Source organism: Xyrauchen texanus, chromosome 14, assembly GCF_025860055.1.
Source record: "Xyrauchen texanus isolate HMW12.3.18 chromosome 14, RBS_HiC_50CHRs, whole genome shotgun sequence".
In the NCBI taxonomy this organism is placed as follows: Eukaryota; Metazoa; Chordata; class Actinopteri; order Cypriniformes; family Catostomidae; genus Xyrauchen; species Xyrauchen texanus.
The window spans coordinates 18,238,672-18,251,942 of record NC_068289.1 but is presented as its reverse complement, the minus strand read 5'-3'; the positions used below and the strand labels follow the sequence as shown (position 1 = coordinate 18,251,942).

Here is a 13,271-nt window from a genome sequence, read left to right as displayed (position 1 = left end):
GATCGATCCGTATTATATGAAGATTAATAAAGCTATGACACATAAAAATATAACTGCATTTAAGATGGAATGCCGGGTTGTTTCCTTTAATTTTTGCTTCAGCGAAGCGGCAGCTCCAGCTCCAGCTCCACTTATTCCACATGAGAGTGCTCGTGTATTTACCTATTTTGTATTTTTGCCTTATAATTCCCTTATACATACCCAGCGTGACTCTACCCACCCTAGCAACCGGGCCAATTGGTTGCTTAGGAAGCCTGGCTGGAGTCACACAGCACACCCTAGATTCGAACTTGCGACTCCAGGTGTGGTAGTCTTGAATTACATACTTTTAAAAAAACAGGGTGGCTTAAAATTCACGTTTAAGGTATGAACATGTGTAATTTATGTTGTATAACAAAACGTCCACTAGTCGTCTAGTAATATTTACCACAGACCTTCTTTTACACATACCGTAAAAAACCCCATTATAAAAACCCATAGGAAAATCTAGAGGGTACCCAGGCGAATTAGACTTTCGGGTTCACCTACAAATTTATGTCACAGCTGAACAGCTCTATTGTAGACATGCTGTAGGAAGGTGGAGTTTGACATTTCTGTTTTTGTTGTTTGCAGTCTGATTGAGGAAGACAATGGTGGAACAGGGCCAGGCATCTTTGGCGGGGCAGAGGTTAGGAGCACCAGTGACCCTGGGCATCAGCACTCTGGACCCTCGACACAAAGCGGCAGCTATGCCGCCTGGCCGACTGATGCCCGTCAGAGTCTTGCTGCTGGACGACTCAGAGGAGACATTCGACATATCGGTGAGTTGTTGTGATCTCTGTGGACATATGCTCTTGTGGAGAAAATAGCTCATTAAATCAAAATGGGACTTTAATGGCTTTTAGTCTGTGTGTATTAGCTTTGAGACCATTTGCATGCTAGTGCAGTGATTACCAACCAAGTTTATATGTACCCCTAGGGTATCTTTAAGCAGGTTCCAGGGGGTATTTTGATATTGCTTTGTTTAACCTATTAAACAGAAACGTTAAATATAAAGTTAAATATAGACTATTTGGGCAGTCAAAAGGAAAAAAATAAAAAAATTATCACAATTAATCTAAGGCTTTTTCAAAGGGATAATTCCCCCATACATGAAAACTGTAATTATTCACTCACCTTCATGTTGTTCCAAACACAAATTACATTCTTTCTTCAGTGGAACACTAAAGGAAATGTTATGGCAGAATGACTTAGTTTCATTGTAAGGAAAAAAGATGCAAATGATAAATTTTTGGGTGAACTATCAATTTAAAGGGGTTATGACATGAGTTTTTTTTAAATCATTTTAATATGTTCCATGAGGTTCACTTATATTATTATTAAAGTTTTGCACAAAAACTGTCATATATTTGTAAAACATGATTATTTTCCACCCTCATTCTGATCATCTTTCAAAAAGACTATGTTTTGGTGCTGCTTCTCCTTTAAGAATTGACAGTAAACGCCCACTCTTATGATTGGCTCTCTGTTCTTTACTGACCTGCTCTCGCTACTTGCCATCTCACTGGGCAGGCTACGGAAGTGATTAAAGGTAAATTAGAAGTTGATGTTTTGTTGTGGTGGTAGTCAGATGCAAATGTCTTCCACAGTGTGGCATCACAATGAGGAGGAAATAGAGAATGAGTTGTTTTGGCAGCTTGGTTTCAACAAATGCACTTTTCGCAGTGAGGAAGAAGCTTTGAGTTCTGAAACTTACAGTAAGTTTTTTAAAGTACAATGATCTCTTAAATGCCAAAAGATGAAGGAAATTAATTCTTCATGTCATGACCCCTTTAAGACAAACTGGGCTGTGCGGTTCCATACATAAAAAATAATTGTGATTCCATAAAAGTCTTCATAATAGCAATGAACCAAACCAACCATCTCTGAGGGGAATTTATAAATGACAAAATTTGATTCGAAGCAAAGTATTTGAAAAAAGTGGACAAAAAGACAAAGGTACAAGACTGTGTACTTAACGTCTTTCATGAGGGAATGAACTACAATCCCATGAAGCACTGTGAATGGTGTAATGAAATAAAAATAGAAAAGAAAACTCAATTGAAACAATGCAAACTAATGTCTTAAACAGGAGAATATACCAGCGATTAATGGTCGGTCTATCTTAAAGATTTTTAAGTTTTTGCTAATTCCCTATATAAAAAATGTAATAGTTTTTTCTTCCTGAACCAGAATGTTGCACTAGATGTTCTTGATTCCTCTGTGTGTCTTCGGTTGCACTAAAGCTCATACTTAATTTCCTTTCACAAACATCAATTGGATGCAAAGAAAGTGGCTGGAATATATTCCTGTTGAAAATGTCTTCATTGCTCTTGTCAGTACAAGCTGTTAAAGTTACGTTTTTTTAGGACTGTGATATAAACTACAAGTTATTTCAAATTTTTGAACCAACTTCCTATTTCAATAGGAAATATGTCAACACAAGAAATAAATCTGCTCTCATCGAGCCATTTAATGTTAGGAAATATTTGTAATTTCTATTCAGGATAGATTTACTAACATTCTTTAAATACTGGACATGATTGTAATGCCTGTCAAACTTTCCAAACAGCTTAATGGTTGCAAGTGTGTGATGTCAGAGAGACTTGATTTGTCAAAGAAATAGAGTATGAAGTATTTTATGAGGGTAACCAGTTATTCTGGATAAATATGTCTGTGAGTAAGTCTGTGCAAACAACTGAAATTACATGTTATTTTTCCTGAAACCTGCAACACTGCAGAATTGTCAAGCCACAGGAAACAGAAAGACAGAGAGTGAGAGTTTGGTTCAGCTGCTCTGAGTTGACCACTCTCACTCACTCACTCACTCACTCACTCACTCACTCACTCACTCACTCACTCACTCACTCACTCACTCACTCACTCACTCACTCACACACACACACACACACACACACACACACACACACACACACACACACACACACACACACACCTCACAGAGGCATTACAAGAATGCCATCCTGGACCAGGCATTTAGATATGCGGGGTGGGCATCTAAAGTCAATACAACAAGAAATAATACAAATTTTTTTTTAATAATAATTTGCAGGAAGAACAATTTTGCTATTTTAAATGTACAAAGTACTACCATCACAATTCAGTTGCAGGTGTATCGCCTAATAAATGTACTATTAGCCAATAGTACAACAAAATAGAAAATAACTACAGTTTAACTACAACTCTCAGTTCATTCAGCTAAGGATGGGCAATACCACTGAATTTCTTTTCGATCCGATACCAATAATTTCAAGTCCAATATCGTCGATACCAATACCGATACTTCTGTTACATTTTTTGTTGTTGTCATTATTCAAGTCCTATTTTTTTTAGCTTGAACAGAAAATTATTAGACTTCTGTTTTGTTTACCCCTAAAAAAATTAACCATTTCACTACAGTAACTATACCCCCCTCTCAAAATAAATAAATAAATAAATAAATACAGTAGTTACTACAATATAACTTTAGTAAAACCATGGTTAACTATGTTTTTAATTACTTATTAACAACAATTACACACAATTATAAGAAATAAGAAATGTCACCTTTAGATATGTTGTTATTTTAGCGTGAATTTACTCCAGAAGCAGTGGTGTAGTAGTGTCTGAAGAGGTGGGCATACTGTGAATTTTTAAAAAACGCATGCAAAAAAAAAAAAGCCACCAGTAGTAGCAGTAAAGGGCAAAAGAGCATTGAAAAATATCAGGGGGGCAATAACATGCAGTATTTTCACAAAGTTTAATTGCATCAGTTACATTTAAATGTATATGCAAATATTTATGCTTAGCAGGGAAATAAATATGCAATGCAAATGATAGTTTGCTGGGACGCTGGAATTGTCCGCTCCTTACTGAAACGGAAAATTTTGGTTAGCAAATATCCAATCGCATCTGAAATTATCGTTCTGAATGGTGGATCAGCTTAGTCCAACTGTCTGTCTTGCCGGTGCTCAACAGTGCTGCAGCATCGTGCTATTAGACTGAAAAAGTTCTGGGTCAAAACTTGTTGTTCTGGCGGCCACACGTATCATCACTTGATTTAGGTGGGCATACGCAAAATCGTAAAACAGATAGGAGGGCATACAACGTACTCCTGCATTTGCCTTAGACTACACGACCAGAAGCTGTTTCTCTGATTTTCTATCATTACCGCTACAAGGCACTGATCCCTCTTGTTTGAACGAGTCTTGTGATGGCGCAAGCGCTTGTCTGCTTGTTTCTTTCAGCATTTATGAATGTTAAGATGAGTAGAAGAAGAAACAGTTCCCATTCTGCACAAATATTTGCTAATGTAGCCTAATCCATTTTATTTCACTTTGAAGCTTATGATTATTGTTTGTGTGTAAAGGGATAAATGGAAAGAGGAGGCGAGAACCGGCTTGACAATATAAATAATAGTTTAATAAAGAAATGATCCAGAAGACACAAACACACACATATAGGATGGACAGCTGCCAGTAAACGTTCTCTCTCTGTCGCACCACCATCCGCAGTCGGCCTTTATCCCTCTCGGAGGCTTGATTAGCCTGACAAGGGACCGGGTGTGTAAAATCATGACCCGGCCCTCCACCTTGTCACATACCTCCTTGTAACTTTATGCCCCGTCTGCTGGCAGGTCATCCCCGCCTTCCTGAATCTGGGAGGGGACAGGGGGAGGGAAACAATAATCAAAAATAGGGGGGTACTCCCTGTAAAAGTGCAGTACCCCCTATCAAAAAAAAAAATTATTTAAAAGAGAGGGAAAAGGCCAATGCGGAGCGGCAATGGGAGAGAGAGATATAGAAAAAAACACTTACTCGCTGGTTCTCCAATACTGCCGTAGCTTGGTCCTCGGCCACTCCTCCACCCTCTAGTGGACAACAGCTGCACCTCCCCGGGCGGATCAGAGGCAGTCCTCCAGCCCCTGGCGGACGGAACGCCCCTGGCAGTGGTTCCCCTCTCGTGGTCAGTGTTCTCATCAAGCATGTTTTTAGGATTTAGCCTTCCACTGGGTACTGGAAAACGTTTTTGTGACTATATAGCAGATATATATGCATGGTTGACAAATGTGTTATTTCATTATTTAAGAATTCCTAAGGTGATTAATTTGCAATCGCTTCTACCCTCATGTTTGCTGGGCTTATAGCAGAGGGACAGTTTCAAGTCATGATGAACACGGTATTTTATTAACAACCTCTTCCTCATTACTCTTGGAATGTAAAGGTTATGTTTACAGATTATTTTTTGTTATTTTTGAATTTTAAAATAATACAATAATAATTTAATTTATGCTTCAGTGATGCTGTCTTGTGCTTGTTACAACAACCATGAGCTTGTCCATTATTGCCTTTTGTACTGTGTTTTTATAAGAGCTCAACTTATCTGTCTATGAAGATGATGAAGTCGCTTAAGTCTTCTCGATCAATATGCCAGTTAATAAAATGCTGAACTGAATCAAATAAACTCTGGCCTTGTTTTATTTTAAAGCGATTAAGGCCATACTGTGATTAAAGTGTAGCTCATGTAAAGAGAATACTGTGATAATTTTATTTGCGATTAAGCTAATAATAAGAGTAATGATAACTGCCAGTATTATATATGGAGTACCACAATTTTAAACGCTTTATACAGGCATGTAAACACTTTAATTTCATTTCTTCCACTGTGGCCAAAGCGCGCCTACACCAGTGGTGCAGCAGACAGATGATGTAATGCTCAAACACAGTGTGAATGGAAAGAGCAGTTCTGTCTGCCAGGGGCCGGAGGACTCGCTGCCTTTCACCGGGGGAGTAGTGGTTGTGGACCGGGCCACAGCGCGTCCGGGAGACGGCGAGCAAGTTCTTTTCTCTCTCTCTCTCTCTCTCTCTCTCTCTCTCTCTCTCTCTGTGTTTCTGCTCGCCCTTTCCCTCTCCCCATGCCTCCCCTCGTCTCTCCCCCAGGTTCACAGGATGAGGGGTGGACCACATGCGGGGTGGACCACAGGCTGACAGAAAGGCTGGAAGGGCACCGTCTCCCCCGAGATGGGTGGAAAGTTAGTTAGACCGGTGGTGCGTGGGCCTGAATCGGGCAGTGGAGGAGTGATCCTAGGAGGATGGTTTGGCCAGGCCATGATGGAGCACGGCCTGCACTGAATCAGCTGATCAGCGGGAGAGCGAGATAAGGGGCAGCCGGAGGCGCAGATTTGAGAGAGAGAGCAAGAGAGACGCGACCACCTTGCCTGTTCAGTTGGTTCCCGCCTCCTCCTTGCCCGACATTTACCTGTTACACACAGGTTCGTAAACATCACAAAACAGAAGAAGCTGCTCTTCTCTTCTGAGAGCCTCACGTACCTCTGAACTTGAACTTGAGAAAAGGTCAATGTCTTGTTGGCAGACAGAATTTGCATGCCCCACCTCGGACATACGGGTATAAAGGGAGTGGCCGAGCGAATGCCAGACAGGTTTTCACAGAGGAGCCGAGAATATGGTTATGGCGCATTACAGTGGTAGGGATAGTGACGTGGCAAGGTGAACACAAAGTCTCGTTCCTTCCATCTGGGAACGGAGGTTACAACAGTAACCATGACGTTCCCCTTCTGTCACTCACTCGACGTTGTGTCAATTGTATTGACACAAGGTGTCCCACTTTAAAATGCCATGCACTACTACGTGTTACGTGGCTGCCGAACCAGGTGCAAGCAGGCTGTTGCGTGCTAGAAGCAGCTGGGTCGGCTGCACGAAACCCTCCCAACGCCCCCAATAAAAGGTGTCATATACCGCTCTTAGGTTCCCCGTACCCGTATGGAAACAGGCAACATGACTTGCATGGGAGCCAGCCGCCCAGCCGCGCCTTTTCTTGCTCTATGTTTCTCGTCATAGAGTTAAAAATCTTAACGCTATAGATGCATTGGGGAAGGCGTCCTTTCCCGTTCCTATTCTTTCAGGGGGAATAGGCCCCATGGAGACTACAACCTGCCCAATTGACCCCTTGTGGTCAATACACATGGGGGTTGTCAAGCCACCCGTGGACATGGTGCGGTGGTAGATCCTGCCTGACAAGAGAGGAGTTGCTACAGACATGGCGACCGGGAGGCAGCGAAGACTGCCTCAGGGAGATGCAGGTCCTGCTAGTGGGGGGACCATACCGTGGAAAATACGTCACAGGGAGTTGCTTAAAGCAGGAACTTGCACTGAGTTCTACCGGCTCGGACCTGTCAAAACACGGGATGAGACCAACTCAACCCTGAGGTTGTAGAACCTAGCAAAGGTGTTGGGTGTTGCCCAGCCCGCCGCTCTGCAGATGTCTGCTAAGGGCCAGTGCCCATGAGGATGCCACACTTCTTATAGAGTGTGCTCGAACCTGCAAGGGGGGGCACAGCCTGGGTGTGATAGGCTATGGAAATAGCATCAACAACCCAATGAGCTAATCTCTGTTTGGAGACGGCGTTCCCTTTCCGCCATCCGCCAAAGCAGACAAAGAGAACATCTAGAGCCTTGCGCGCTGTCCACATGGGTACGCAAAACAGGCTGGATCTGCCTTCTCCTCGGGCAGCTTCACTTGCAGGTTCACAACCTAAACCCTGAAGGGGGGTCATAAGAACCTTGGGCACGTAGCCCGGTCGTGGTCTTAGGATGAGGTGAGCATCTGCCAGACCAAAATCCAGGCATGTGTCGTTGACAGAGACCGCTTGCAGGTCCCCAACCCTCTTGATGGAAGCGAGCACGATCAGGAGGGCCATCTTTTTTGGTAGAGAGCTTTGAGCACGACTCAATCAAGCGGCTCAAAGGATGGGTCTCTGAAGGCCTGAGAGGACCACTGAGAGATCCCAGGAGGGGAACAGGCTTGGCCGGGAAGGGTTCAACCTCCGGGCGCCTCTTAAGGAACCTGATAATCAAGTCATGCTTACCAAGGGACTTGCCGTCTACTTCATAGAGGTGGGCTGCTATAGCAGTGACACACACCTTCAGGAATGAAGCACTGGCCGAACTGCGCATCTCTGTTGGTCTTCAGATCTGGAAGAACACCAATTTGCAAACAGACGCCACTTGAGGATGTTAAGTTGCCTGGTAGAGGGGGCTCTGGCTTGGTTGATTGTGTCTAAAACAGCAGGTGGTAGACCACTTAAGTCTTCCGCGTACCGTCCAGGGGCCAGACGTGGAGATTCCAGAGGTCTGTGCGTGGGTGCCCTGTCCCTGAGAACGTACCAAGGGGATTTTGCCAGGGAGGTGCTGTTGCGAAGAGAGTGAGATCCGAGAACCAGGTCTGGGTGGGCCAATAAAGAGCCACCAAGGTGACCTGTTCCTCATTCTCCCTGACCTTCCACAGCACGAGGTGTTGAGGAAGCGGGCTTTGCGCATCTCAACCAAGTTCAGCCATAGATAGTGTTCCTGGACCACAAGTGTGACCATCACCCACCTGAGTGCTTGCGCTGTGACCTTCATAGCTCTGAGAGCGAGGTCGGTGGCAGAGCGCAGTTCCTGCAGTACGTCAGGATCGGGACTACCCAGGTGCAGATCTTTGAGTGCCTTGGCTTGGTGTACTTGCAGGAGAACCATGGCATGAAAGGCGGAGGCGGCCTGTCCAGTGGCGCTGTAGGCTTTCGCAGTCAGTGACAAGATTGTCCTACAGGCCTTGGAGGGGAGTACCGGACGTTCCCGCCAGGTGGCGGCGTTCTCGGGACACAGATGGATCGCAACTGCTCTGTCCACCTGAGGGACCTCCGTGTACCCGTGGGCCACCCCACCGTCCAGGGAAGTGAGAACAGATGAGCGAGGAGTTCGGTTCCGGGCAGTAAAAGTTGCCCTCCACGAACTTGTCAGCTCGTCATGGACTTCCGGGAAGAAAGGTACTGTGGGGGGGTGGGTGTGGCTATGAGCGGTTTTATAAGAGAAACCCTGTCGAAGCGCCCAGGGGCAGGAGAAAGCCGCTGGAATGCACCATCAGATCCAACAGCAAGCTCTCTTGCAGAGGTGGGTGAAGCAGTCGTGTGTCACACAGCTCGCTGATCACACAACTATTAAGCTCCAAAGAACAAATCTGTCTGGCATTCGCTCGGCCGCTCCCTTTATACCTGTATGTCTGGGACAGGGCATGCAAATTCTGTCTGCCAACTTGACACTGGCCTTTTCTCAAGTTCAAGTTCAGAGGTACATGAGGCTCTCAGAAGAGACCCCTTGTGTCACTACAATCGGCATAATGTCGAGTGAGTGACAGAAGGGGAACAAGTGTTCTCCTAAACATTGACAGAATACAATTTTAGCAAATCTACGCATTGAAAATTGACTTTCTTCCTCAGGTAAACGAAGGAAAAATATTGATGACTCATCCTGCACTACACAGATTGTTGTCCAATCAAATGCTCTTTAGAATGTGAATGTCCCTCCCCCTTATACAACCTGCAACCAACTAGCAAGTTGTATATCGTGGCTCATGGCTGTGATGTAACAAGCCTATTGGCTTTATCAAACTTCCTGTTTTATTAGGAAACGCGTCAACAGGATAGAAAACTGAGCTCAAGTGAATTCACAAGTGTTTTTTAAAGAACTGCTAAAAGACAAGTGCTGTTAGAGAGCAAGACAGATCAAGAGAGGGAGAGATAAAGTATACAGTAAAGCAATATCACATGACAAAGAGTGCTGTATTGCCCTATTTCAGCATGGCTGTGATTTGGCCGCAAGCCAAGTACAGCGGGTAATTACAGCCATGCTGGTATTCTGCTGATAATATAATTTGTAATGAAAAAAAAACTGAAGCATTTTCTCAAGTGGAATGTTGAACCCCTCTGTGTATCAGTGACTTTCAAGCATCTGTCTGTTGGGGTTTATGTGTGTGTGTTAAGGACATGTGTGTGAATGTGTGTGTATAATACAGCTTCATGGCATTTGTGTATTGTTGTATGGAGTGTTTGCACAAAATTCCCACTGTTGTCCTCTTATTCACATCTGTTCTGACAGTCACGGTGGATGAACACTGCATTCTATGAAACACATGCCATTTTTCCATTTGCCATTTTTAAAAGATTTTAAACATGCCACCAGACAAACAATATCTTTGTGCTAAGACATTGCATATCTATAATATCTTAAGCTATATTTAGATATAATTATGTCTAGGTAAACAGGGCTGACAATTTTACTGTTTTAAGGTCATGATACTACAGGGTGCTAATTAGAAAGATAATTTTATTCTGATGAGTTTACAAATATTTACTTTTTTATGATCAATTCTTTACTATACATAAACATGGTAACAGCAATGAAATTTAAGCTTGTCAAAAACACAACAGAGAAATGTTCAATTTCACCATTTATATCTTCGGTTTAAAAATATACACTTATCCATGCGTTTATCTTATCAGCAAATCATGTGGCAGCAGTGTAATGTATAAAATCATGCAGATACGTGTCAGGAGCTTCAGTTAATGCTCACATCAACCATCAGAATGGGGAAAAGTTTTATTTAGATCATGGCATGGTTGTTGGTACCAGACGAGCTGGTTTGAGTATTTCTGTAACTGCTGTTCTTCTGGGATTTTCACACACAACAGTCTTTAGAGTGTAACGAGAATGGTGCGAAAAACAAAAAAACATCCAGCGAGTGGCAGTTCTGTGGGCGAAACTTGTTAATGACACTTTTTATCTTTGTGATTGTGATTTTTTTTTACAATCCAATAAATTCGTGATGGATAAAATGAAGTCCTGCCCTAGATTTTTCTCTTTTAGTTGACTTAAAAGACACATTTACACAGATTTTTATTATGAACACAAAAGGCACCCTCTTATTTTCCCTCTCTCAATCCCCATTATTTTCTTTTTTCTCCCCACCTCATAACTCTGTTAGTCTAATAGAGCAGTGATGCCCAACAAGGAGTACGATTTCCCCTGGTTGGGCAATCATTTTAAATAATTTTTGGTATAGAATTTTGGCTTTGTGTTGATTAAGGGGTTCTTTAGCATTTCTGATGATGCTGTAGGGGTTGTTATGGCAAAAATGTTTAGGAAACACTGCTATAGAGCAAAATAGACTGATTAACGTGATGATGGTCATGTGGATTAAAGAGCTAAAAGCTTGCAATTGGGGTTTGCATCTTCATGAATTGTTTGGAGTGAAATATCTTGTTGTGTCTCAGTTTTATTGTGTTGATGTGGCCATGTCTGTGGTAAGGTCTGACTCAGAGGGTTATTATCTTCCTTTGTTTTTTCTGTCACTCTCTCAAACACAAGATCATTTCATGGACCAAAATGAAATCTGTGTGTATCTTGTTGGTGACCACAACCATTCACTCTAACTATCTGTTTGCTTTGCACAGCATCATTTGAGGTGAAAATCCAGCAATTATCTCACATTCTTAAGTTTATGTTTTCTGACAGAATTTAACAACATTCCACATACACTGCCTGGCCAAAAAAAAGTTGCCATTTGGATTTAAATAAGCAGATACTTAAAAGCCTATGATTGGATCATAATTGCATTGATTAATATGATTCAGCTGGCAACAATACTTTTAACCCTAACAGATGCAGTGTGTAGCTTCTCATTTCTTGAACAACCATGTCGGAAGACGTATCCCGTGGTCGTGGAAAAGATGGTACTGCATCAAGCAAAGAAAACAAGTAAGGAGATTGCTGAAATCACCTTAATTGGGTTAAGAACTGTTCAAGGCATTATTAAAACCTGAAAGGATAGTGGTGAACCATCAGCTTTGTGGAAGAAATGTGGTCGAAATAAAATCTTGAATGATCATGATCGGAGATCACTAAAACGTTGGTGAAGTCACTTCATAAAAAATCTACAGGGGGCCTGGGTATCTCAGCAAGTATTGATGCTGACTACTACCCCTAGAGTCACAAGTTCAAATCCAGGGCATGCTGAGTGACTCTAGCCAGGTATCCTAAGCAACCAAATTGGCCCGGTTGCTAGGGAGGGTAGAATCACATGGGGTAACCTCCTCGTGGTCTCTATAATATGTGGTTCTCGCTCTCGGTGGGGCGCGTAGTGAGTTTTGCGTGGATGCCGTGGAGAATGGCATGGGCCTCCACATGCACTACGTCTCTGCAGTAACACCTTCAACAAGCCACGTGATAAGATGCATGGATTGACGGTCTCAGATGCGGAGGCAATTGAGATTCGTCCTCCGCCACACAGATTGAGCCGAGTCACTATACCACCACTAGAACTTAGAGCGAGCTAAGGAAAGTCACAACGTCGAGAATGTCATCGATCTGATGGTGCTGGAGAAGCTGACCTTTCATCTTCCCCAAAGAACTGTGGAATGGGTCAAGTGTCATCGCCCCAAGTCGGTTGATGGTGCCGTCCAGCTGGCCGAAGCCCACATGGCAGCCTATCTGGAAGCCGGCAAGCTGTAATCCACATCTCTCTCTCTCCTGTTGCTCCTCCCCCTCTTGTCCCACCCTCTCCTCCCTCTCGCCCTGTTCCCACTCTCCGTAAACAGGTAGTTTTCCCGCCAAAACCAGCACCCCTCTTTCATGGGCTGCACTATCCGCTGGTCCCCCCTACTTCTCTCCATCGTCCCTCCCAGGATGATGTCTCCGCTGCCACAAGTGCAGCTGGGAAACCTGGGCCAGTCTGTTGGAGTTGCGGGGAGCCTGGACACGCCTAAGTCCGGTGTTCAGTAATGGAGGTGGGGACATGTGTCCGGGTACCCGACATGCCACAGACCACCCCCAATCAAGCAGGGACGTAACGTGTACCGGTAAGAATTAAGGGGCATACATACCAACCCCAGGGGGATTCTGGCTGTAATCAAACCTCAATTCACTGGGAGGTGGAGCCGGGGCTGTCAACAGCTGCTCAGCATCAGAGTGATGCAGGAGGGAGGGAATCGACTGGCATTCCTGCCCTTATGGATTTACCAGAGGGAGATTTCCCTCTAGAGCAGCCACGTGATGAAAACCTTAAGCATGCCTTTGACCAAGTGAGAGTGATCGATGGCCAGCAGCTCCAGTCTAACGTTACACTCTTGTCATATTTTTCAATCATTAGGGACCGGTTGTATCAAGTAATGCAGGACACACAAACCCATGAAAATACAACCCAGTTGGACAAGGACAAGATAGGACACTGCACCAGTTAATGTCCCTGTTTTTGGCCGGGCATTCGCGAGGATGTTCGCAGATGGTGTGTAGCATGCCAGGAATATCAGTTGGTGAATCCACCGGCCACCCCAAGAGCACCATTGCACCCATTACCATTAAAAGGGACCCCCTTTGAAAGAATTGGCATGGACCTCGTTGGGCCATTAGAGTGGTCATCAC

The 13,271-nt window shown here is 43.8% G+C and overlaps 1 protein-coding gene across 1 annotated transcript in view; it reads left to right on the top strand.

The window, feature by feature from the left end:
• The window catches only part of LOC127654897 (FERM, ARHGEF and pleckstrin domain-containing protein 1-like), an 84,316-nt gene that overhangs the window by 7,101 nt on the left and 63,944 nt on the right, over nt 1–13,271 (top strand). The window contains exon 2 of the mRNA XM_052142444.1: nt 613–800. Within this exon, the coding sequence (XP_051998404.1) occupies nt 630–800 (171 nt within the window). The 5' untranslated portion in view covers nt 613–629. The remainder of the gene's footprint in view (nt 1–612; nt 801–13,271) is intronic.